At 53.0% G+C, this 26985-nt stretch overlaps 1 protein-coding gene across 1 annotated transcript; it reads right to left on the bottom strand.

The window, feature by feature from the left end:
* Positions 1 to 974: 974 nt before the first annotated feature.
* On the bottom strand, positions 975 to 25538 carry Loxl1 (lysyl oxidase like 1). The gene is made up of 7 exons (XM_051156563.1): positions 23890 to 25538; positions 9924 to 10032; positions 6743 to 6880; positions 6153 to 6309; positions 5347 to 5442; positions 3576 to 3691; positions 975 to 1459 (listed from the first exon to the last, which is right to left on the bottom strand). The coding sequence occupies exons 1-7, from the start codon at positions 25085 to 25087 to the stop codon at positions 1453 to 1455; spliced, it is 1821 nt and encodes a 606-aa protein (XP_051012520.1). The 5' UTR covers positions 25088 to 25538; the 3' UTR covers positions 975 to 1452.
* Positions 25539 to 26985: the final 1447 nt, after the last annotated feature.

Below are 26985 nucleotides of genomic sequence, written 5' to 3' on the forward strand. Positions count from 1 at the left end.
CAGAGTCAAACAGCTAGAACTAGCTTCTCGAGCCAAGCCCCTTTCCCTTTCCCACCAGTTTTCTAAGGTAGCAGAGGCAGGGGGATGGAAAGGAATCTTAGGGCCAGTGGGAGGGAAGGAAAGGAGTCAATATTTTCTTTCCACTTCTTCCTGGTCCAGCCTGGTGTCCAGGAGTTCTAGAATACCATACCCAGGGAAGGACAGCGCATCTACCTCCATCTTGCACTCCCTTTGGCCCCCAGACCCATTGCACTTCCTGTGGCCCGTGCTATCCCCTCTGCCAAGAACACATGTGTCCTCTCCCTTTGGGAAGGTGGCCCTTTCTCATGTTAAGGCTGCTCTGGCCCTCCCCAGGCACAGAGTATACCACTATTGTATGGTTATGTGGTTCTATCAGGATGGGGCCTGGGGTTGTCCTGAAGGTGCCTCACACTGTGAAAGCTGTGGCTATTAGCTCCCAGGGCCAGGGTTGGTGGTGGTGGTGGTGGTGGTGGAGGAGATAGTGGAGATGGTGGTGATAGTGGTGGTGGAGATGGTGGTGATGGTGGTGGAGGTGGTGATGATGGTGGTGGTGGTGGAGGTGGTAGTGTGGTGGTGGGGGTGGTGGTGGAGGTTGGTGGGAGTGGGTATGGTGTGGTGGTGTTGGAGGTCCTGGTGGTGATGGTGGAGGTGGTGGTGGTGATGATGGTGGTGGTGGTGGAGGTGGTGGAGGTGGTAGTGGTGGTGATGGTGGTGGGTGGAGGTGGTGATGATGGTGGTGGAGGTGGAGGTGGTGGAGGTGGTAGTGGTGATGGTGGTAGTGGTGGTGGTGATGGTGGTAATGGTGGTAGTGGTGGAGGTGGTAGTGGTGGTCTACAGTCTGAGAAGGAAAGGACTGAGGGGCGGGGGTAAGGCTGGAAGCTGGAGCCACCTACCGGCTCCGCCCTCACTCCATGAGATGGGCTCCTCTCTCCAGGCGAACAGCACGGCCCACAGCATTTCCATGGTGGCTAAGCCTGGTATCTTGGAGGTTGCTGGAGTCCTAGCAGGTTGGCAGCCACCCCTTACTACACTTTTCTACACAAAGGCCGAAACCCCAGACCATCTCTTGGGCCTGACCCAGCTGTGGTCCACCAAGTCACTAGGCCACAGCGGAACTCCAGACTAGAAAACCCTTATTTTATTCAGCACCCGGGCAATCTTGCTGTGTGGGATGGCCAAAATATAAACATTAAAAACCAACAACAGACAAAGTGATGTCCCAGAGGAGAATTAGGTACAAGAACGGGGTCTGGCATCCAGAATCCCTGTGGGTTTGGTCCATGTTCACTCCCTGAGGTTGGCAGGGAGGGATGCCCCAGCAGCTAGCTGCCCCTCGCCCTTGGGCTAGGCAGCTGGGCTTCTTGAGGGAGGCTGCCTGGAAGCAGGACCTGCTTTCCAAGGAGAGACAAGGGGGCTCAGTCCACTCAGAGATCAGGACCTAATGAAAGAAAGAGAATTTGTGAATGGCGTGAGGTCTGTAAAGTGTCCCACCTCCCGGAAAGATGAGGTTCTTTGTCGGGGTGAGGGATGGGTAGGGGGATAGGGTGGGGCAGTGAGGGTGGTAGTGGTTCCATCTCCTCAGGAGTGTGGCTTTAGGACAAAAGAACTGGGAAGTCAGGATTCCAAAGAATTCCTTCAGGGCCTCCCACCTCCTGCTGGCTGCCCCAGGTACCAGGTTCTAGCTGCTCTCTGTCAGGAAATACTTTCCTGCTTGCTATTTTCTAATTCTGAGCCCCTCCTCCTTTTTTTTTTTTTTTTTTTTTTTTTCCTTAAAAAGGAGAAAACATTTCTCCTTCCCCTCTTCAGAAAACATGATGGAAACCCACAAGTGTCAGTCCCGTGGCCTCTCTGGGAACGCGCTGTGCAGCTTCCTGTGCGTGTTGGCCCAGCAGCCTGCCTGTGGTCAGCAACACAGAGACACTCTAATAAGACCCGGGGCTTTCCAAGCACTTATATAAAGAGGTCTTGGAAGGAAAGGGCCTTGGCCTCCACAGCCACAGGCCTCAGGGGACCACAAGGGCAGCCCAGATGGTTTTCTGTCTGCCTCTGAGGGCCCTGATGGTCGGAGTCTATGGGGCCCCTGTGACCTGAGACACACTGAAGAGTAGGGAGGCACTGGGAACTCAGGCTGATGAAACTAAACTGCCAGTCAAGAGCAGAGGTCAGTCATTTCACCCACAGGCCATGTCCTGGGTAGTGGAAGCCTGAGTCTACTCCCGAGTAATCTGACCTCTGTGTTGAAGTAGAGGTGGCAGGAGCCATCCTTTCAGATGTGAGCTTATGTGTGGGAGTGATAAGTTAAAGGATGAAGGAGCCATCTTTAAATGTGCTCTGGTCACATACTGAGCCCTGATCCTGGTCACACACTTGAGCCCTGACCCTGGTCACACACTAAGCCCTGACCCTGGTCACACACTGAGCCCTGACCCTGGGTCACACACTGAGCCCTGACCCTGGTCACACACTGAGCCCTGATCCAGGTCACACACTGAGCCCTGACCCTGGTCACACACTGAGCCCTGACCCTGGTCACACACTGAGCCCTGACCCTGGTCACACACTGAGCCCTGACCCTGGTCACACACTGAACCCTGACCCTGGTCACACACTGAGCCCTGACCCTGGTCACACACTTGAGCCCTGACCCTGGTCACACACTGAACCCTGACCCCGGTCACACACTGAGCCCTGACCCTGGTCACACACTGAGCCCTGACCCTGGTCACACACTGAGCCCTGACCCTGGTCACACACTGAGCCCTGACCCTGATCACACACTGAGCCCTGACCCTGGTCACACACTGAGCCCTGATCCAGGTCACACACTGAGCCCTGACCCTGGTCACACACTGAGCCCTGACCTTGGTCACACACTGAGGGGAATTGCAAGTTTGTAAACAGAGGGATTTCTGCAAAGTGCTTCCCAGAAGGAGGGATTCAGGAGTCTGAGTTCAGCTGGCCTGGCACAGCAGGTTTAAGGAACCCTGCTTAGCAACCATAAGCCAAAAGCCCAGGCCTACATTCTATTAACTTTCTGTATGATGGAGACCCAGGGACAGAAGTTGGCTTATTCCAACCAGAATTACTTCTAATCTGCAGTTATTTAACCCATTCCACTTGATAATGACACCAAGGGTCATGCCTGCTGTTTTGTTCCTCCATGAGCTGGGGACCTGGACATGCTGGCAATTAGGCCTGGAGTCCTCATCCCCAGCTTATGTGGGTAGTAAAGAAAGTAGAGCTGAGGACAAAGTTGTTATCAGAGCAAGGACCCACAGACTAGGATGGCAGAGCTCATGCATTTAACCAGACCAGCCTGCCTTCTGTCAGTTTCTATTTGAAAATCCTAGGGGGGGGGGGACGCAGGATTGGATGATGTCAGGACCCCATAGCCTGAGCTCCATTGTGAGCACTCAGCTTAGGACTGGTGCACAGCTGTGTTTCACCATCAATGACTCATCCCCCAAAATCTTAGGTATTTCAGGGAGTCCTGCCTGATCCCCCAGGCCAGAATGTGGTTGAGATAGTAGTCACGGGGGTAGGCAAACACGTACTGGACAATTTTGCAATTTGTTGTAGAAACGTAGCGACCTGTGTAGTGGATGTTGCATCTCACCACGTTGTTGGTGAAGTCGGACTCCAAAACGATGTACTTGGGGTTCACGTGCACCTGGAGAGGAGAAACAGAGAGCAGGAGCCTCTCAGGAAGCCGCACCTCACCTGGCCACTAGTGGAGAGGTAGGCAGACACAGAAGTGACAGAGAGGGAGACAGACGTGGGGGACGGAGAGACAAGGATGGGAAAGAATGGACCGTTGCAGTTCAAGAAAACGTCCTCTATCTCCTCAGCAGGAGATTGGAAATGTCCCCAGAACCAGGGCCCACTCCAGGGGGGCCCCTGCGCAGGCCACTGTTGCCAGTTTCTACTGAGGGGTGGAAACAGGTAGCCAACACCTGGCCTGCCTGACTCCAGCACTGACAGCTATTTCCCACATAACCCTGTCCAGGTGGCCCACCGAGGGCCCAGCTGTTGCCAGAGTACTGACCGTGCCCTGAAGCCACCATTTGTTGAGAAGATGGCCCAAGCATGCTCTGCGCTCTGTCTGAAAGAGCTACGGACACAAACCAGGACAGTCTGGATTAGCAGGGGTGGGGACCAGTCACTGAAGGAAGAGTGAAGACCGGATGCCGCGAAGCTGAACGTACAACTCTATGATATAGCACCTGCCTACCATGGATGGACAGAGGGGAGGGGCAGGACTGGAGAGATGACTCAGGTCTTAAGAACATTGACAGCTCTTCCAGAAGACTCAAGTTTGGTTCCTAGCATCCACATGGCAGCTCATACCTTCTATACTCCAGTCCCCAGGGATCCAATACCATTTTCTGGTCTCTGGAGTTACCACACACATACAGTACAGAGATATACTAATACAGGCAAAACACCCAGACAGGAAAAAAATTTTTAATTTAAAAATTAAAAAATATTAAAAAGAACAGATGCTACTTGAAATCTTAGTGTGTTGTTTGCAGCTTGAACTTGTTTATAGGTTAATTTGCCCATGACCCCCTTCGTTAGTCTTTGATGAGTAGCTCGTCAGGCAAGATTCACACACATGCAACCTGTGGAGCAGAGCTCAGGCTGTGCAGCAATGAGCTGCTTCTGTTTTGTGTTTTGTGGGCCACTTTTCTCTCTTCTTCTTTGGTTATTCAAGACAGGGTTTCTCTGTGCATCTCTAGCTGTCCTGGAACCCGCTCTCTAGATCGGGCTGTTGAAGGCCACCTCCCTACCAGCCTCTTCCTGCAGGTGCTTGATTGGAGGAGCTGGTATTTAACTGCCAGGGATCAGGCTATGGGGCCACTGCTCTACTCTATGTGTTTGGGTGTGCCAAGCTGAGCTGTGTGTCAGCGGCACGCTTTTCTCTTTGTCCCAGTACCAAAGGAAATGAGTGATGGGGTAAGCTCACAGCACTCCATGCAGAAAGAAGGGTTCCTGCGGGAAGGAATCTCACCGGCACATGTCCTGTAAGGAGCTGAGAGCCTGCCATCTCACACATGGGAGGATGGGCTAACTAGCTCTCTGGATCTTTGTCACTTAAGGGGATGGCGTCATCATCACCTCCCCTGTCACTAGAGTGGGGATGAAGATTCCTTGGGGTCTTTAGGGGAAGAGAATCAATGTCTGCTCGAGACAGAAACCACCATAGCGATAACGTTGCAGCTGGGGAGGTGGGGGCACAGTCAGAGAAAGGAGCATCTTTAAGAAGCAGGAGACTAGGAGCACGGGCATCAAGTTGGAAAGAATGTTCCAGATCAGGAGGCCCACCTTGAGGATGTAGTTCCCAGGCTGCACATCGGTTATGTCAATCCACTGGCAGTCAATGTCTGCATTGTAGGTGTCATAGCAGCCTGGACTTAGGCCCTGGGCAAAGGGATAAAAAGAGAGGTTGCATTTCAGAGCCAATCCATACTCAACCAAGACAGTCTGGGGCCTCTGTGCTTCCTCTATGACCTGGGCCCACAGTGTCTCAAGCCCTTGCTGAGCCACTGGATGGATGAGCCAAGGGAGAAAGTGGAGATGCCATAGGCAGAGGGAGCATAACGTGAAGGGACAAATGCTTGAAGATGCTTGACAGAGATGTTGGGTGAGCCAATGGGAAGATGGCTTGGGAGAGACCTTTGTCCCTTTTTAGGCAAATGAGATATGGTATGGGGCAAAACTGTATGGCAATGCTTTTGGGGGGGGTGTTGTTTGATTGTTTGTTTTTGTTTGCTTTTTAGTTTTTCGAGACAGGATTTCTCTGTGTGGCTCTGGCTGTCCTGGAACTCACTCTGTAGACCAGGCTCGCCTCAAACTCACAAAGATCTGCCTGCCTCTGCCTCCTGAGTGCTGGGATTAAAGGTGTGGGCCACCACTGCCCAGCATTGTACTGTTCTTTTCTCTCCAAGACAGACATGTCTTGAAATGAGGAAGGAAAGCGCTTGTTTAGGTCCTGTGATGGTCTCAGGACTGGCAAGAAGATCCTCAACCAGAACTAAGTGGGCACAGCCTTGGCATTTGCCCATTCTTCACCTGGCTGACCCACTCCCCATCCACATGCTCCTGTATCCACCCTGCCACACTAGCCCAACCTGCGTGTGAGAGGTGCATGCATAACGCTTGAGGTTGCCAAAGTCACAGGTGCTGTCCTCCAGGCAGAAGCTGGCCTTGTGTCCCTCGGCCACTTTCTTGCCCGTGGCTGCATCAAGCAGGTCATAGTGGCTGAACTCGTCCATGCTGTGGTAATGTCTGGGGGAGGAGAAAGAAGAAGACCTGATTTCCCTGAGGCTTTTTCTTCATGTCCCCTTCCTGAGGTGACCCAGATGACCTGCTATGGTCACTTCCTTACCACTGAGCCTTTCTATTCTGAATCCCACAGGAGAGCATCTTGGTGCTTTGTCACCTCAGAACACCACCTCCTCAGGCTCCTCACTTCTTTTCTGGACTCCTTCCTGTTCTGTTTTCCCAAGGGGAAAATCCTGAATTCTAGATATTTCCATCCCTTACCAAGACTGATTATGGCCCATCTTTCAAACCCAGTTTTGCCGAGGGTCCTTGACCAGCAATACTTCCCTAGGAAAGGAACAAGCACCCGCATCTCCCAGAGGGCTAATGAGGAGAGACTTAGGCACTGATGGCCCTGCCCCAGGAGAGGAAGAAGCAAGGCTAGTCAGAGTCTTACTGGTGGCAGCTGTGCCACTCCCAGGTGTGGCGTGGCCGGTTGGGGAGGAAGTCCGCTGTGCCCTGGTTTTTCACACGCTGGGGGAAGCGCAGAAGTACTCGGAGGTCATAGTCGGTGGCCTCAGGGGCATAGGCTGTGCTGTGGGAACAGGCAAGGGGACGTCAGCATATGATACGTCAGACCCTGTGTCCAGTCCTTAGATACTGTCCACTCAGTCCCTTCTGCCCCTAAGATCCTGACATTTGACCTGTGCATGACAGTGAGGCCTGGCCTCTTCTCTCCTGACACTACCTGCCCTCCTCTCCTCCTTGACCTTCTGTGTGTGACTTGGACTGTTAACGGACTTGGACCACAAACTTTAAGGAGCAAGAGCTTCCAGGCAAGTCAGCTAGGGACAGTACCCACTGCCACCCCGGGAGAGTTTAGGGTCACATAAAAATCTTGGGAGGGTAAGTTAACAACAAGCTGTTCTAGGCCAATGAGGACAGCCGAGCTGGTAGAGTGCTTGCCTTGAGAGCACGTAGAACTCTGTCCAGTCCTCGGAACCTGGGAACCCAGTCCCACCCCAGCCAGGGAGTTGTGTGCTTCTAATGCCAGCTCTGGGGAGGCAGACACAGGGGGAATCCCTGGAGCTTGCTGGCCAGCCAGCCTAGCCTAACTGGTGACCTCCATAGCAATGATAGACCCTGTCTCAAAGGAGGTGGCCGACATCCTGAAAGATAACCCCAAAGGCTGTCCTTTGGCTTTCATTTGCATACGAACACACATCATGTGTGCACACATACACATTAAAATAAATAAATAAGAATTAAGCCAAATAGCCACACCCAGGAGCTTCTAAACTCTTCCTTCTTCTGTACAGAGCCTTAACGGGTAACCAAGTGTACCATGCCTTGCCTGTGCAACCGATAGCCAGGCCCGAGCATTTTGGGCTAAGTCTTCATCTTCTTAGTCCCATATGCCCTTCAGCCCCACTACAGACTGAGTGCGAGCTGCAAAGACTCTTCTCCCATCAGACTTCTCTCCTTCCCCTTCCTCTCATGCTGTTTGTGTGACTGTAGCAGGAGAGCTCATTAGGCTTCCTAGGCCCAATTCAAGTCCCTTCCTCCAGGATGGTTGCCATGATTGCCATACTTAGAAGCACCCTGGTCTGCCCGTGAGCTCTTGCACTGCTACTTATGGCTCACTCTGAGGTCACATGTACCCTGGGCTGGTGCAGGTATGATCAGACCATCCTGTGGTGCGGCTTCAGGACCAGCAATGTGCACTCTGACTTCTGGAAGCCTGCTCTTCATTCATGTGTGGCTGTAAACTCCCAGAAGTAGCAGGGAAGAAAGAGAAGAGAGAGGTATCTTTTCTGAGAGAGGGACACACAGACACACACACGCACACACACACACCAGGAATCCTGGCTGCTGGCTTTCCTCTTTGCAGCTGACCACTGACAGCTGTCCTGGCTGGCCTCATTTGGGGCCCCGGATTGCAAGGCCAGAGGCGAGAGATGGCCCATCGTGGGGATTAGCTTTCTCTGAGAATATGTCTGGACAGCAGGCGGCTCAGACTCCTGTCTTGCCAGGATGTAAGGCCCTTGGCCCTGTCTGGAGGTTTGGAATCTGTCTGTGTCTGGGTTGAAACAAAACATCCTCCTTGCCTGTTTGGTGAAATCCTGCCCTGCTGTTCGGCTCAAAGCATCGTGGGAAACCAGCAGGATCTAGCTTCTAGGCCTAGCTTGGCCACAGGCTTGTGGTAAGACTTGAAACAAATCCCCTCCCTTCTCTGGGTCCAGCCTGCAGTGTGGGACCTGGCCCAGGGCTCTAGCCCACACTTGAAGAGTCCTCCCACTTCAGGGCCCCCAGCCTTCCTGGAGGCCCCTCCTCCTTTGACCTCACTCAGCCCCAGAGCTGTGCATCCTGGCTCTCACTCTACTCCTGCTGCCTGCTTGGTTCTGTCATCACAGCCTGGAATGAGAGGGTCGCTCACTCCAGTTTGACGAAGAAGTCACCCAGGACAGAGAGCAGGCTGCCTTCTCCTCACCCAACTGGGAGCTCAGGGCTGGGTGCTTGAGACGCTCCAAAAGGATGTAGTGAGAATTTGGCTTTGATTAAAGTGATCCAGACCTGTACAGGCTGACACGGAGACTGACCCCTTATCAGCGGAGGAATGTCAGTAGGAATGGTGCATTCTCCTCCCAAGGACAAGAGACATCAGACAAAGCCTGAGTGGTCAGAGCAACCAAGTGGCTGTCTGTGGGTGAAATAGGGACACTTTGCCCATCTGTGATAATATAAGGAACTTTCACCAGCGTGTAAATCAACCGTTCTACCCACCGCTCTGATTAGTGCCATTTTAAAAACAGATGGCTCTATGGATGAAACTGGAAGTTGACTTATATGCTGATGAGAGTTCTTTACCTTATCACAGAGAGATAAGAGCTCATGGTCAGGCTACTCTGAGGGGCACAGGGCTAAAGGTCTAGAAATGAGTAAATGTTGACATTCTAAATGGTTGCCTGGAGAATAAAAGGTTCATATGTTTAAAAAAATTTTTTTTTTAATTTTAGAGTGAATCATTAAGGGGGAAAACACACTTTTGGCATCAATGTGCAGAAGAGCAGCAGGTCAGTCTCCCCTTTAGCCAGGTCTTTTAGCACAGGGAAAGCACCCCAATGCACAGAAGCTGAGCAGAGCACAAACTGCTCATAAACCAGAAGTGAACTCTGCAGGACACAACAGGGCATAACTCAGGCCCCATGGTCAGCCATGCCTGCCCATTCCCTGCTATGATCAGACAGACTGCCTGGGCCTATCTCAGGCCACACCTGTCCTCCTCACCCTGTAGCTCTGTGCCCTCCAGGACTTCCCTGTCACCTACACTGACCACTGGAAATACAGATTGGGTCAATTTTAGTTCCTTCCATTGTGCCTTAGTTTCCTAATGAGGCAGCCCATCCTGCCAGGGCTGTAATGTTATTACGACCAGTGTCACAGTGTAGTCAAGGGCCTTGTAGGCAACGAGTGTAGGTTGATGGGGGACCCGTCCCTTCCCTTTTCTTCATTGCTTGAGCCAGGCAAGATGGAGGGCAGGACTCTGAGGGGCTCGGCTACTTTGCCAGGCTCTGGGTTGACTCCTATGGACTCTCCCAAGGCCCCTCTGTTCCAATGCTTCACTCCCTGCTCCTTACCTGGCCAGACACTTCTCCTCTGCTGCGCAGCGTAAGGAGTACAGGTGGGCTCGCTGCACGTATGTGGATGCCTGCACATAGTTGGGGTCCGGAACCAAGTCAGGGAGGCCTGGAGAGCATGTGAGAGGAAAAAGCACAGTACCAAGAGGGTCAGGCTGGCTACTGCTGGCTCCAAGGACCTCCTCCACCAAACTGCTGCCCATTCTCCCCGGTCAAGTGGGTCCTGGCAGTCACCTGCCACTACAGTTTGGTGCTGTGGGAGCCACTGAGACGTCCTAGAAGATTTAAAATGAGAACGAGGCCCAGGAGCTGGAGGGACAAGGTGTCTGGAAGGTGGAACGGCATGCCAGGAGACCAAGGGATTTCCTGACAGAGCCTCTCCCTCTGTCCTTTATCCCAAGGCCTTTGCACACTAGCCAAGACACTCCTCTCTCACCTCTATAGCCAGCCTTATTCAAGGACCACCAGGACAGCCTGGGCTTGTGGCCCAGGGTGGGCCCTAGAAGGTTCAGGCACAGAACTAGGTGGGTGTTGACTGGTAGGGGGGGGTGGGCAGGAAGAAAACATTTTTCCCCCAAGCCAGCAGAAGTCGCAGCCTGCTGGTGCCAGCTGAGCTGATCAGGATTTCTTCTTGGCACCTGCTGCCACTTCTGGTGGTCAGACTCCAGATCGCACCCAACTGTCCCCTGTGGACAACCTCTGGTGCCCAACATAAGGGGAGGCCTGGATCCCACCCCTGCAGGGTCTAGAGGAAGTCTAAGGATTGCTCCAGCCTTTGGATCGCTTGTCCTTTTTTTTTTTCCCCCACCAATAAGAGTCTGAGTAAGTTACCAGGAACCAGCAGAAAACACAGGCAGGTATTGAACCCATCTCATGATGGGATTAGGACAGGATGATTTTGATGTTGGGAGTGAGGGCACAGTTGGGGGAAATGGTGGTAGAGGATGATCCATAGCCCAGTTTACAGGACAGTGCCCGGGGTTTCTAAATTCTCTCTTCTCTCCAATCTTGGAGATTCTGTCCAATAAATGGTAAAAGGAGTCTGTAAGTTGCTCTAGCATCTTAGGCCTCTGTCTTTGAGGAGTAGGGAGGGTAAAGGCAGGCAGGGTGGGGTACCTGAGTCATGGGAAGGGGCTTCTAGGCTCCCTGTCTTCCAATCCCTCCCATCAGCTTAAGGGCCTGACAGTGAGACAGTGAGGCAGATTAAGGTCCTGACAGTGAGCAGTGAGACAGACAAAGGAAAGTCTGGCTTCGCTTCACAGAGGTGTGTGCCTGAATATTCTCCTTTCTCCCTCCCTCTCTCTCTCCCTCCGTCCCTTCCCCCCCCCCCATTCACATAATTAGACTCTTCCACACACATACACACACTCACACTTATACAATATTCACACACACACACACACATACACACTCACAGACTTACAGACTCACACACACAGATACACTCACACTTACATACATCTCTTGGGCCCCTGAACTGGACCTGCTCTCCCTGGGGCCTGGGCCTCGGGGGCAGCCTGGTCCAGGCAGCCAGCGTGATCTCACCTATCTGGAATGGAGAAGCAGCTTAGAATACAGGGTGGGTGAGGATGAGGTGGCTCCTGGCAATGGGGGACTTCTTGGCCAGTCTAGGCTGTATGACATGAGCCCCCTGGAATGTTTGCAGTCATCTCCCAAGGGACCCTCGGGGCCTCAAACCAGCTGGGAGAAGGTTCTCACCCACTGGTTCCCAGAAGTTTCTGGAAGAGGGGTAAAGAAGGGAGGAGGGGTCCCCTTTCCCCACCCTCTAGCAACTCAGCAGTAGGTGGGTGTGGCAGCTGGCTCAAGCCTCATGGGCCCAGCATTCAGCACCAGACAGTCTGCCGCCCCCACCCCAGGCCCTCTTTCAGTAAATACTACACAGATGGCTCCACAGAGTTTTCTTGGCCTGACCCTTCCTCTCTAGGCTGTTTCATGAGCTGGCTGTGCAATCCTGGAGAGTCAGAAGAGCCAGGGTCTGAGCCTAGGGGCCCTCAGGGCCAGTTATATCACTCTTGTTCCCTAGTTGAGCTTGACCCTGGCCACAGACTGAAGCCAGTGACCACACAGGAAGCCCTGGCTGAGCATGATCCTGGTCACACACAGAATCTGGGTCCTGATCACACACTGAGCCCTGATCCTGGTCACACTGACCCCTGAAGGTGTTGACTTACTGGACTTTCATTCTCATCGTGTACTAAGCCTTGATTGTGGTCACATGTAGAATGCTGATCCTGATCACATACTGAGCCCTGATCCTGGTCACACTGACTCCTGACGGTGTTCACTTACTAGGCTTTCACTCTCATCGTGCACTAAGCCTCGATTGTGGTCACATGTAAAGCCCTGATCCTGATCACATACTGAGCCCTGATCCTGGACACACTGACCCCTGATCCATCAGCAACTCTGAATCTTAATGTTGTCCTTAGGTTCCTTCTCTATGTAGTAAACTAAAGCAATGTACTAAGAGAAAAGACCCTTCAAAAGCAATTGTTTTGACATCAGCTATGATTTCTAACAGAGGAGTAGCTTTGGTGTAAGCCCAGGAGCTGCTGGGAGGAAGTGTCTGAGAGTACACCAGAGAGACTAGGGACAAGCTGCTGGCCAGGCTGAGCAACGGTCCACAGCTCTTGCTTCAGGAAGCCTTCCCTGAGAAGCACTGACACTCTGCATGCACATCCTCCTGCCTCACGACCCAGAGGGATTTTTCTGCAGTTGGATTTCCTCATATTCCTCCGTGGATTCCTTCTGTTCAGGTGTGGGTCTCTCTGAGGGCAGGCCCTGCAACCTACTTGTCACTAGAAGGTCACATCCTCCGCTCCTTAAGTTAGTGACTAATACGTGACTATTCACATCTGTAAATGTGTGCCTATCTCTTTAAGACCACAGGGCACACCAGACCTCTGAAGTGTGAGGAAGCCCATCTGGAGAGGGCAACAGACCTGTGAGTCAGGGCAGTCTCAGGACATCCCAAGTCTCAGCTCTCTCCTGTCATTCTTCTTTTTAATAAAGATAAACTTTTGGGCTGAAGAGATAACTCAGCAGTTGAGAGAGTGTGCTTGTTGCCCCTGCAGAGGACCCGAGTTCCATTCTCAGTGCCCATATGGTGGCCCACAACCATCTGTGACTCCAGTTCCAGGGGTTCTGATGTCATCTTCTGGCCTCTGAGGTCACTAGGCATACACATGGGACACATACATACATGCAGGCAAAACACTCAAACAAATCAAATAAATAAATAAACTTCTTTTAAGGTATGCTCTACACACAAAGATACAGAATTTTGGTGTAGTTTGGCAAGTGTATGCTGTCACTGACCACTTCCACAACAGAGCTAGGGAAATGTCCCCCAAAGTGGCACACACGGACAGGGTTTTGAATCATGATAGATTAGTTTTGTCTTTCTCAGTGGTTACATGAAATCACTCCTGTTGTCCTTGGTTCTGACCCCTACCAGAGTCCTGGTGACTCACCTGACGCCTCCCACCCTAGCTGCACCCTCACCCCATCATGTCCTCGCTGGCTTGGTCTCCCACCTCAGCCTCAGGACCTGCTGCTGAGGTCCCAGGGAGTGCAGGCCCCTCCCTTAGCTGGTATGTTTTTCCAGGAAGGAACAAAGCCTCCTTCTCCAGGCTGTGATCCCAGGAGACATTCTGTCAGCCGCCAGGCTTGGGCTCGCATTGCATTCTCTTAGTGGGGCTTGGGTATGGGGGAAGATTGTATGATAGAGGGGAGGTGATGGAAGTCTTGCATGGAGGTTGGCAGGCACAGGGCTAGGGGAGTGTGGCAGGCACAGGGCTAGGGGAGTGTGGCAGGCACAGGGCTAGGGGAGTGTGGCAGGCACAGGGCTAGGGGAGTGTGGCAGGCACAGGGCTAGGGGAGTGTGGCAGGCACAGGGCTAGGGGAGTGTGGCAGGCACAGGGCTAGGGGAGTGTGGCAGGCACAGGGCTAGGGGAGTGTGGCAGGCACAGGGCTAGGGGGTGTGGCAGGCCACAGGGCTAGGGAGTGTGGCAGGCACCGGGCTAGGGGAGTGTGGCAGGCACGGGGCTAGGGGAGTGTGGCAGGCACGGGGCTAGGGGAGTGTGGCAGGCACGGGGCTAGGGGAGTGTGGCAGGCACGGGGCTAGGGGAGTGTGGCAGGCACAGGGCTAGGGGAGCATGGCCTGCTGTTGTTGTCTTGTAGAGACAGGCAGAGTGGTCAATATGGAACGAAGTCCACGTATAATTAGTGTGGTTGCCCCTGTTCCTAGATGGGTCAAATTTAGGGGCATCATCAGTTATGGAGTTTAATTCTGAGGTGGGGTAGGGGTTGGGATGGAGTCTGCCACTCAATCCTCAGGCCTGGGCCTGGAAACTAAAATCATGGGTTCTGATAAGTACTTTTCCGTGAGCTTGTCATGCTTTTCTAACTATGAAGAACAGGATAAATCTCATGTCTGATTAGTTCTGAGAAGACTGGCTCAAGATCTGTGTTTTTCTCTCATTGTCCCTTTAGCCCTCACCTGCAGTCCCATTAGGTGACTGCAGATCTATACAGACTCAGCAGTTCCTGTCAGATGGGTCTGTGCTTTAAAAACAAAAGAGAGGCAGGTGTGGGAGCTCATGTCTTTAATCCCAGCACTTAGGAGGCAGAGGCAGGCTGATTTCTGCGTTCAAGGCCAGCATGGTCTACAAATTGAGTTCCAGGACAGCAAGGGCTACATAGAGAAACTCTGACTCAAAAAAGAAGAAAACAAACAAACAAAAAACCCCCAAAACCATAAATGAAGAGACTGGAGAGATGGCTCAGTGGTTGAACACTTGTTGCTCTTACAGAGAACCCAGGTTCAGTTCCCAGCATCCACATGGTGGCTCAAAGCCATTTGTAACTCCAGTGCCAGGGAATTTGATGCCCTCTTCTGATACCTTTGGGAATCAGGCATGAATACAGTGCACATACATACATGCATACTTGTAGACACAACTTATCTAAAGAGAAGTCTTCAGAGTGGTCTCCCCAGCATCCCAGCTGACCAATCTCCTGGGAGGAGTGGACTCTGAGCCTGGTTCTACACACATCACATAGTGGATGACTTGACATGCTCTCATGGGCTTGCTGAGCACACATAACCCTTTTGAACCCACAGGGGACCAGCTGCTCTGCTCAGCTTTCTCCCAAGTCTCAGCGTCACAGGTTGAAGGTGGGTTAGAGCTCAAAGGCTATGTGGACAACTTTACTCCTCTGGCCCCTCTGAGGGTGTCTGGGTCCTATCACTGTGCTGCCTGGGCTCAGGCCCTTGTGTTGTAGAGTTGTATGTGGTCTTCTCCAGGCCTCTCTGCATCCATGTATCTGCTCTGATCCCCTCTGGAGCCCTGTGCAAGGTCCCTGTATTCACTCTTGCCTAGGAAGGCTGTGCTGTCCACAACCTGGGCCAGTATCCTGAGAGCGCTGAGTCAGAGGACAGTAAAGATCCCCTGGGATGACTGAAGCCTAGCGCTCAGCTGGGGAGGGCCTGGGTGTGAGCGACCCAGGTCCCAAGCCATCATTGCATGCAGACAAAGAACATCCTGCGATGGTGGGTCCCTGGGCCAATGTAGTGTAGATCCAGCCCAGGGGAAGGCCAAACATTGCATTTCAGCTCTGCCCACACTCATTCTTGCCACCAATGGCCTCAGGACAAGCCCACCCTGACCTTCTGCTCTCGCCTAAGTCTGATATTGCTGGACCACTCTCACAATGGCCTCTGGGGACCCAAGAACAACGACCATGAGCATCTTCCTGAGCACAATCTAAGTGGGGTCTTCTGCTGGGCAAGACCCCAGAGGCTAGTTCACCACTTCCCAATGTTCTGGCCCACTCCCCTATATGAGGCTAAGTTTCCCTGTCTCAAAAGATGCAGGAAAGACTGAACTAATGGACTCTTAAGTACAGGCTGGATGGATCCATAAACACTTGGAGATAAAAATACTTTTTTTTTTTTTTCCTTTCCAGAGCTATTCAATCCATTCTCCAGCCTTGGGCAAGAGCCTGAGACCTCTAATGACCTCAGCAGCCCATGTTTCAATAGTCAGGAAATTATCCCACTGGCTGACCCAAATCTTTCCTGCCTCATTAGAAATCTGTTAATCTCCTGCCCAGCAGCACGTGCATTTACACATGTCTACACCTCACCTGTTTCCCTCTGGCTTTGCAGGTTCTGTGGGTTCCACAGCCCTCCCTTGGCATCTGTGTTCCCTAAGCCCCTGCTGGTGGAATCCAACATAGCCCTAATCTCCTGAGCCCAGGACTGGAGGATAAACACAGTCCAGCAGAAACCCATCAGTCGGTTGTGAAATATGTGCTGAGTGGGACGTTTTGGCAAAGTGAGCGCAGCCAGACTCCAGAGGAGCCCCTAGGTGGGGAAAGCAGAGAGCGCTGCCTGGCTCGGACTGGAATAAGGATGAGCTAGAGTGGGGCCCGAGCTGGCAGCTCCCAAACCCAGGAAATTATTAGCTAATAATCGGAACATTAAGCTGTCAGCACCCACCCAGAGGTGCTCCGGGTGGTGCTCCACCTGTTCTTGTTAGCTTGCAGGCAAGGTAGCCATAGAAGCCACTCTGCCCCATGGTGAAGGGGGCAATTCCAGGCTGGGAAAAGGGGGCTATTGTGGCTACAGAGCCAGGTCTAGAACCTTCAGTGGCTCCCACCTGCCTAAAGAGTAGAGCCTAGATACTTCAGGATGGCGACAAAGGCCTCCTGTGGTCTGCCTTTTACCCGTCACTCCGGAATTCTGAAGTGTAAGCATCAGCAAGCAGCTCTATCTCTCTACTCCTGAACTCTAAACTTACCATGCCCTCCTGTGCGTGCACGCCTCTCCCCCATTCTCACGGTCGACTCTGCCCATGCTGACTTTCTCTCCCAGGACCCTGCTTCCGCTTACAGCTCTCACGTCCCTACCTAACTAGCCAGCACAGCTGTGAGGTTCCTGCAGCGACTCCCTAGTACCAACAGTATAAAGACCCAAGGCTTCACAGTGGCCTCCGAAATTCTCTGTAGTCTGAGCTCTGTTAGTCATTCTGCCCAGTCTCTGTTTCCAGTTTACTCGACCTAAGCATCCTGGAGCACACTTGGGAACGCCTGTCTCTGGGCCTCCGCACTGGCCATTCCCCCGTGTCTGTAATGCTCTTCCTCCAGATGGCTGACTGGCTCACTCATGCCTCCTTCAAGTCGTGTTTCAGATGTCACTTTCTTGAGGCCCGCAGTGGTCACCTCTGTAAACTGCTCCCTTCTGCTACTTCTGATCTCCTTAGATATCTCTATTTTATTCATTACCTATGAATTACATATGTAAATGACAATACAAGGTCCCCAAAAGCAAACATTCCATCTTCCTTTTCACTAATACCCAGTGGTAATTAGTAAAGTGCTAACATATACCTTTAAGATGACTACACTTCCTCAGAAGATGTTATCTACAATCCTTGACTGGACAGAAGCTCCCAAGAGCAGTCAGGTTTATGGGCACTGCACTGAGCTGCCAGCCTGTGTACCCCCTATGTACAGTAGGGAGCTGGGAGCTGGCCATGTCGTAAGCCAAGTGTCTTGGCTTCTTACTGGTTGGCTGGGAGTTAGAAAGGCCAAGGATGAGTTTGGGGCACTGGACAAGGGACCCAGGCCCAGCCAAATAATCCGGAACTCACACAAAAGGCCCCTGGGTCCAGCTGCAGGGAGGAGGCAGTTGGGTCAGGCCATGGGTGGGAACAAGGCTCAGTGGCTCCTTCCCGTCCCCTGCCCCCGCTGCTGCTCCACAGGAATGCTGGGCACAGGAATTGGAAGCAGGTGTGGACTGCCTGGCTGGACTTTTCTGGCAGCCTCCTGTTCTCTTCTTCTTCGGCTTGTTCTAGCCACTGCCTGGGGAGTTTTCCATGTGTTCTTGGCTTGGAAAGGAAGTGGGGTAGACTCCAGCAGGGTGCTCCAGGGGAGAGGTGTCCCTCCTGAGTCCAGACAACTATGAAGATATCCCCAGGGGCATTAAGAGAAAGGAAAGAGGGGAACAGAACTCTCTAGCTAAGCCTGGGTGCCAGCAAAGGCACTTACAGCCCTCCCTACTCCCACTTCTAGCTCTGCTACCAAGCCCAACAACTTGGAGGGGTGGGACAGTGTCTGTAACCTCAAGGCAAAAACGAAAAAAAAAAAAAACACACACACACACACACACACACACTACCACCACCAACAGCAACACATTGTTGCCTGCCCCACAGGTTCAAACAAAAAAGTCACTGAACACTGAGTCAGGGGTCACTGAAAAACATTTCCCTGAGGGGCACAGCAGAGTGGGGAGGGGACAGGGGCGGGGTAGATGCCTTTCCTAGGTCCAGGTTGGCTGCTCAGAGCCCCAGCGGCTTCCTGCATGAAGTAGGTGATAATGCTATCCTATCCTAAATCACATTTAAGGTGATTTGGTTGCTTAAATGAGAAAACGGGAAGAAAGTGCTGGCAGAACATAACTCGTTTATAAGCAGTGGCGGCTACCATCAGACGCTTGTCTAAACAAGGGAGGGCTCCACAGAGAAGTCCAGGCTGAGGGCCGGGGAGTGGAGGCCATATGAGAGGATAGTGAGCCAGGAGACAGGAAGTCTGCCTGGCAGGAAGCTGCCCAGAACCATGCTTGTTCCCTCAGACACCCACACCCCTCTCTCGCTGCCACTCACCTGTGTGACCCTCTATATCTTTCTCAGCCTGGCGACTCCATTACTCACTGAAGGAGCAACTGAGACCTCAGGGGAAGGAAGAAGGATACTGAACTGTGGTTCTGACTCCAGGCATGTCACTGACCCCTGTGGGCCTCAGCTTCCTCACCTACAGAGGTGCCTATCTTATATGGAAGTTATAAGGGTGAAGTGACTTTAACAGTGACACTCTCAGACTAGGAAAGTCCTACAGTGACCACCGGGGCTGCATACCACCACTATTATCCTACCTTACTCTGTCACAACTAGTACCGAAATAGCCATTGATTGAATACACGAACAAATGAGTGAGTGAATAAAGGAAATGTGCACATGACATGCAATAAACATAGAAAAATATTAAAAATGCATAGCTGTAAACACTGTATGAGTCCAGTCCCCGGTTCACTACCAAAAGTGTAGGTGGACTTAGCTACTGTGTGGGTTCTTACTTTCACCCATTCAACCCTCTAACACTAGATGGGGGGGTGGGGAGAAGGATAGAGACTAAATGAAAGAGACCCCTGAATAAATTCAGGGGTTAAAAGGAGGTGGCATTATCGTTAAACTGCTTCCTGCTGATCAGGGGCATTAAGTTCCTTGGGGGCAAATTTGATCTTTGATGTCAGGATATCTAATTTCTTCTTCTTCCTGGTTCTTTGCGCATGACTACTTAACAAACAACCACCAACCCCCTGACCCCATCTATTGGGGCTCTAAGTATTTATATACCCTTTGAAAATTTCCCAGAATTCCAAACACCACACACTCTCTGAAACTATCTTCAGCTGGCAAAACCACGCCTCTGCTAGAGCACGAGGCAAATCACAGTCAGCTGGTGCAAAGCAGCCCCATATCCCCACACCTGTAATTTTAAAACACACACACACACACACCTCTAATATATTCCTGTGCTTTTTTTTTTTAAGAGACCAAAATTCCAGAATTCTTACTACACAAAAGCCAGCAAGTGAGCCCTTTAGCCTATCTATAAAATGGGACAATTAACAGTCCCTGGCTGAGGCTTGAAGACTAAAGAGATAAAGTGTTAAGTCACTTGGAGCCTAACCCTCACCTGTGAATGCAGAGGGGAGACTGTGGCCCAGAGAAGCCCAGCTGGTAGAGAGGTGGGGCTCTTGTCCTGCCTGCCCCCTTGCTTATCTTAGTATAAAGCTGGTATACGGTGTCACTGAGCCATCTTACCAGGCTCCCTCTTCTCATCTTCCAAGGGCCTGTGACCTGTGTCACTTAGAGCTTGTGGGAGCAAATGCATCTATGAAATCCCATATGTAGGTCACAAGGCACAGAAGGAGGGGGCAGTTAAGCAAGCTGCTACTCCATCCCTGCCTTAAGGCTCTAGTTCAGGAAGCCTGCTGGGCGGAGGCCTCCTCTGCCTCTCTGTGCAAAGGTTTGTGGAGAAGAACAGAAGACCTGGAGGGGAAATGAGGCTGGGGAAACAGGGAATCAGGCTCAGATGAGTGAGGGGCACAGCCACTGGGGGGGGGGGGTGAAGGCAGGAAACCAGGGCGGCTCTGGGAGACTGAGGGCCTCTGCCCTGCAGGAGGCTGGTTAGAGGGGGTACTACCCCGATCCCAGGAACAGCACCATGGTGGCTGTGGATGCCCAGAAAAGAGGAGGAAAGGAAGAGAAAGGAAAGGAAGTACCTTAGATCCTGAGGTTCCAGGTAGACTGTAAAGATCCAATTGGCCTTGTCAAGACAGGGATGATGACACATGCCAGGTAAAGCTGACATGGCCATCAGGGATGCCCCAATGCACAGCCATCTTTGTGACCTGTTCCAGATCCCATGTCTTTCACAGCTTGTGTGGGCCCATGAGGCAGGTCAAGGTAGAAGGGGAGACCCTGGGAGAAGATATATGACCTTCTGGGGCTGGGGGCTATCTCAGCATTGAGACCATCAACTCAAAAAATATGAGGCTGTGGTAAGTAGGAACTGGAGCAAGGATGCTGGGGGAGGGGGATCTGGCAGTGGCCTCAAGGATAGGTGACATGGGAGATGGCACAGGGCAGGGGACCTGGCAGCCCTGGGAGGCAGCCAGCCACTCCTCAGGCCTCTCTGAGTGGATGTGTTGTCTATGAGAGATGAACGACGGGTGTGAACCTCTCCTGGCGTCTGTAAACGCTCCTTCACCTTTGTGACCTGTTCCAGAGTTAGAGACAGAGGTACTGCAGAAGCCCTGGGCAGCCCTGAACACAGGACAAACACTTGGAAGACATACACACATACACACACACACACACACACACATACACACACACACACACACACACACACACACACACACACATGGCGGGGGGGGGACGTGGGCGGTGCTCACATGTGTTTGGTGTTGTAAGGACAGATGCACGCCCACACACAAGCACAAGCTGCCAGTGCTGGGCCTCAGACCCCTGGGTATGTGGCCAGGAGGGATGAAGTCAGCCTCGGAGAATCCGCCCTGGGCTCCCACACCAGGCCTGGGGGGCTGATCTCAAGTACAAGGCTCGGACTTCTCTGGGTTGGGATTTTCCATGGTCCTAGCCTAGCAGGGTAGGGAGGGAGGAAACCAATACTTGGGAAGTCTAGTGCCCTATCTCTGCTTCTTTGTGTGCCCTAAACTAGAATGCACCCCAACTCCATCCCCATGCCCCATTTTCTCCGTGATCAGGGGAGGAGGAGCTTAGAGGGTCCCCTTGCACAATGCTTGGCCACCTCCTCCTCTGGAAAGTCCTTGTTCCCCCTTTCCCAACCTGATTCACTCCCAACTCCTGCGATTTGTTTGTTTCTTTTGTTCTGTTTTTGTTTTTAGAGACAGGGTTTCTCTATTTTAGCCCTGGCTGCCCTGAAACTCTTTATGTAGACCAAGGCTGGCCTCAAACTCATAGAGATCAGCCTGCCTCGCTTCTCCGAGTGCTGAGATTAAAGGCGTGCGCCACTGCCACCTGGCTCAGCTCCTTTGATTTTTTTTTTTTTTCCTTTGATTTTTAAAGTGAGATTGCGAACCCTACTCAGGGCTGAATCATGCATGAGTGGGCTGAACAGAGTGGGTAACTCCCCTTAGTTGAGAGAGACCTTCTGTATCTCCCACCATCCCTGTTCCCAATACTGACATATTCGCAGCCCTAAAGCATCCTTTCTACTGTGTGTCTCTCAGGGCAGAGCCTGACTTTGATGCATGCCAACCTGTCCACTTGGGTACCAAGAACACTGCCTTTAGGGGAGAAGTATTTTAATCCAAAATGAACTATGGGGCTCGGGGCAGTAGCCAGAGCCTGCTGAGCATCCAGCACCGAACTCCAGACATGGACCTTGCCCTATTCTACCCTCCTCTGAACCAAATGGCTTCCTTGAAAAGTCACAGGCCACAGAGAGGCACCAGAAAACCCACTGGCTTAAGGCTCAGATGAGCATTCCCTGGCCTGCCTCTGCCAGCTTTGTGGCATTTGAGGCCTTTTTTTTCCCCCCTCAGCCCAGAGGTGGGGCCCTCCTGGCTGAGCTTTGACGAGCTGAGGTCTTGCATTCTAAGAAAAGCAGCCACAAAAGTGTACCACCCGATAGGTTAAAACATCCTCTCCTCCAAGGGACTCCCAGGACAAGTTAGTACAAAGGTATGTTAGCCTGCTGCAGGTGTTGTCAAGCTGGCAACAGGGCTCGATGGAGCTGTTTGGCATGGCATCATAGAAGCCCCCCTACCCCCAATTCCAATTCACCCCCAGCTCCTGTGGTTTTCAAAGTGGAATTCAGGATTAGACTCAAGGCTGTGCGGTGGATATGACACAGTAGATGCTCCGCCCTCCCTTGCCTCCCCCCCCCACACCCCCACCCCCCCCCCGCCAGCCTCTCCTTCCTCTAGCCTTCAGTTCCAGGAGCCCCCAAGCAGCAGCCCTTCAATTAGGCCACTTTTAGCCAGAGACAGCATTATCCAATACTGATAGACATGGAGGAGCCAAGACTGGACTGGGCACCAGCACCCTTGGGTCACAAAGGCTCTTCTTCACCTGAGAGCCCTGGTATAGCAACCCTGGCATGGGGAAGAGAATTGTGGGCAGAGGGCACAGCCCCAGGGAGTACTGTGTGTGCGGTGAGAACTCAGTGGAAATCTTGACAAGAAAGCAGACAGCCCTGTATGGAGATTCAGCAAGGGGATTCTAGGACAGCCAAGGATGGGCTGATGGCCATCCAGCACTGGCCAGACGCAACAGTTGGCCCCTGTCACAGTAACAGCACATGTGGAAGCTGCCCATCTGGCAGAGGAAGACTGCTCCACCCTGACCCTTGTGTGCAGATGACCTGGCCTTCCCAAGAATAGGTCACATCTTCATCCCTGGGGAAAGCCAGAGGATGGCCTGTGTCCAGACATTTCCTGGGACTCTCCCTCGGAGCCAAGATGAAAGTGAGGCAGTAGAGCACTGGCCTGGGCTATGTTTTAGGGAACAGCATAAAGCACAGTACCCAAGATAAGAAATATTTAATATATTTTTCAAAAGCAAAACCAATACAAAAAAAAAAAATCTGCAACGAACAAATATCCCGGTTCAAACAAAGGACTCATGTTTTTTCAGTTTGCCTCAGGTTCTGGAAACATTACTATTTAAGGTTGGACATATTTGTTCATAACAGGTTTTTAATGCACTGAAATGTTACTTATCTTTATTACTCGGGTTTTTTTTTCCCGTGCTGGATTTGAATGTTATGCCCAGGCCAGTGGGCCCTGGCACCCCAGTTTTGTGGCTCCCGTCAGGAGTCTGTAAATTATGTCTGTTCAAGGGCTGCTCTCTGACCTCCTACTTGTCTCACCAAGGGCTAGCTAGCTCACAGAGGTCCAGGCATGGGGACATCCCTTCAGAAGCATCCCTAAGGCCTCTCGCCCCTCAAGTCCAGTGTTTCCATGACTGTTGCCTCACTCACCGTATGTGTGGGCATACATTTCTAAGAGTGTTAGAAGATTCCACAGCTAGAAGAGGGAGAAGTGAGAAGCAGGGTTTCCTCACTTGTCCCTGGATGACCCCAGCCACATCAGTACTTCTTAAAGCCTCGCTAGTCCTTCCAAGGTCACCCCAAAGCCAGGGTCAGAATGCAAGCCTTTGGCCCTGATAGATAATACCTGGATACAGGGCAGGCTGGGAGGAGAGGCACACCTGGGCTATTGGCTACGCGGTCCTTGCTCGGCCACTACCGGGAGGCCTTTGGTAAGAGAAAAGGGGTCTGCACCTTTGAGGCAGCATTCACCAAGGCGCTGGTGGACCATACTCACCGCGACCATTCTGGTTGGGTCGGTACACACTACCCACGCTGAGACGGCCCTGCTGGGCGCCGTTCCGCTCCCCACCCGACGAGGGCGCGTCAGAGCTGCGCACAGGCAGGTAAGGCGGCTCCAGCACGCGGAATGGGGGCTGTGGCTCCACTGCACGAGGAGGGACATAGGCCTCGGGCGGTACATTGGCTGCATAGGGCGGGTACCAGCCGAGGCGGGGATCTCCAGGGCCAGCATAGGTGTTACCGGCCCCGGCGGGGGCCTGCGCCACCTCGGTGCTGGGATCAGGATAGGCTTGCTCGAAGCCGGGGGTGCCTTCATTGTACAGGCTGTGCGAGTAGCGACGGTCAAGGCCGTCGGAGGGTTGGGGCTGCGGCTGCGGCTGCGGTTGAGGCTGCGGCTGGGACTGGGGCACATAGGGCCTCTCCGGGGCTGGGTAGAAGCCCTGGGCCGGGTACTCGGGCTGCTCCTCGCCGCCACCGCCATACTCCTCGTAGCGCGCCCGGGGCTGGAAAGGATAGATGACCCCAGCCGAGGCTACAGCCGTCGCCCCCGCGCTCATGCCGCCGCCCGCACCGCGGTAATACACGTAGCCCTGGTCGTAGGTCCGCGATGCGGGGTCGTAGTTCTCATATTGGCTTACGAAGGGCGCCTGCGGGTAGGGGAACTGCTGAGGGTAGGAGGACGGCTGGCGGTAGGTGGTAGCGAAGGCTGAGGCCGAGACGGAGGAGGAGGTGGAGCCCCCGTGCCGTTGCTGGGAGACGGAGGTGCGGGCCCGAGCCATGCCGTTATTGTCCCCGACGGCTACCTCTCTCCAGTTGTCGGGCACCTGGCCGAAGCCGAATGGGTGCCGCGTTTGGCCACGCACAGTGTCCGAACCCACACGCCCAGGCAGGGGCAGGGACGGCGCCTGCCGACGCCTGGGTCCCCCTTGGCTGCGCCGCTGCGACGTTTGGGGAGCGCCTGCCAGCAGCACCCTGGAGCTACTCTCCCCTCGTTGGGGCCCTGCGGGCAGGTACTCAGAGCCCGAGTTGAGCAGGCTGTACACCTGCCCGTTGTTCTCCCACTGGATCAGCTGCCGCCAGCGTCCCGGGTCCGAACCCTGTCCTGGCTGCGCCTGCTGCCCGTGCACCAGGACACACAGGCAAGCGCCCCACACCAGGGTCCCCAGTTGGCTGCAGGCTCCGGCCAGAGCCATGGTGGCCCTTCTGCAGAGGCCAAGTGGGCAGAGAGGCTCTCAGGAGTAGGCCCCGGTGCTTGCTTCTCTTTCCACGGCCTCGAGGACAGAACGGCTCCTCGCCTGCCCAAGCTCTAGCTTTGTCCATCCTGGCCTTGTCCCGAGCGGGACGGCTCCTCCGATGACAACATTTCGAGGCCAAGGGGTCAGGGCAGGGCAGGGGCGGTGCCCAGGGCTGTACGAAGCTTTCTGCAGGGCACGGGACGGGCAGGACCTCCTGGGGCCCTTACATGGCCAGCCCCACGCTGGCTGCTCGCTAGGCTGGCGCTTTCCCACTCTGAATGAATAAGCAACAGGCTGGAAGTGTCCGGAGGTTTCCGAAACCTGGTCCGCCTTCTGGGGCCTCCTCCGCGGGGCCCTATGGCCCGCCGGGTTTTAGCTATGTGGCCTGTCCCACAGAGTAGTGCTCCCTCAATCCTCATAGCTTCCAGCCAAACCACAGACCTGCCTATGAGGCAGGGAATAGGAAGGGGCCCCTGGGGACTCAGGCCTGGTAACTGGGGTTTCTGGCAAGCACAGTAGGATTAAGATGTGGCCATTACCCTGCTGGTTCCACTCATCTCTGGATACAGTTTTCCTGAATTCTACTTTCCTCATTGGCCTTACCTCTTCCCAGGGCTCTTGGGATGCCTTCTCCCTTCTCCAAAGCTAGTGCTAAGAGACATCTTTGTTGGTGACCCTCCCTGGGGGAGATGCTTACCTCTAGCTGGGGTCACCCTGTACTTCTGCATCCTGAGGACCCTTGGCACTTGGTCCTGAGTACAAGACATTGGACCTTGAGTTCAGGCATGGAGACTAGGGGGTAAGGGAAGTGTCTCTGGGCTGAGCAGGACTTGGGAGCTCATGGTTGGATACTGACTTCACGCATCCCCAGTGGTATCTGTCTCATGAGCAGATAGCTAGAAATAGTCCAAGTATACACATGGATAAGGTGACCCCAGCAGCTGGCTGCTTTGGATATGGGATAGGGTCATTGTAAGGCAGGGAACCATTAGCATACATAAGCAGAGAGGGAGGACTTGGGAGAACCATGGCTTGGGAATCTTGACTAAGTTCCTTCCCAGCTCTGATCTAGTGGACACATTTGATCAATGGAAGATTATTCTGCGTAGCTCCATTTGTTCTGGCCGATTCCCTGCTCCCTCTGAGGGTGGCAGGGATAAAAAGAAAGGTCCCAGAAGTTCCAACTTAATCCTTACCCAAGTAAGTCTCAACTTTTACTTGGTACCCAAGAAGCCACACTTTAAATGCCTCTCCTAAAGACTTCCCCCCAGGAGTTGTCTTCTCCAGCAAAAATTACCCCTGAGGTTTATGAACAAAGGAAGGAAGGACCTGTCCTCAAAATGCCTGATGACTCTGTTTCAGAAACTCCTGGAACTCATCTCAGGAGGACACAGCCAGAATGGCGCTATTTGGGAACAAAGACCCCTCTGCCCTCCATCCTTACCAGGAAGCATTTATTGACCCACTGAACTGTTTTTCAGGACTGAAGCTTCATTTATGTATTTTGGGACATTAAATATCTATAATCTAGCTAGAGAAGCGAGGGGCTTGAAACAGCACTCCTGCCCTTGTCACCACAGTGACTGACTAGGCGGAGGACAAGCAAGCCTTGGTTCAAGTGAGGCCTGGGACCTGGAGGGTTAAGCCTTCTCTCCCTCCTGCTTGCCCCCTGCAGTGTTGGCCTCAGCTGCTTAGAATCCCTGGGGTCCTGTAGGGCCTTCCAGCCAGCCAGATGGGCAGCTGAGGAGAAGTGGAAATTGGCCTTAGGGCACCTTGGGCTTGGAGAGGAAGGAAGCGGGAATTGAGGCTGGATATGGAATAGTTTTGAGGTGGGAAGGGGGTTAACAGGACCCTTT

This window comes from Acomys russatus, chromosome 14 (assembly GCF_903995435.1).
Source record: "Acomys russatus chromosome 14, mAcoRus1.1, whole genome shotgun sequence".
Classification (NCBI taxonomy): Eukaryota; Metazoa; Chordata; class Mammalia; order Rodentia; family Muridae; genus Acomys; species Acomys russatus.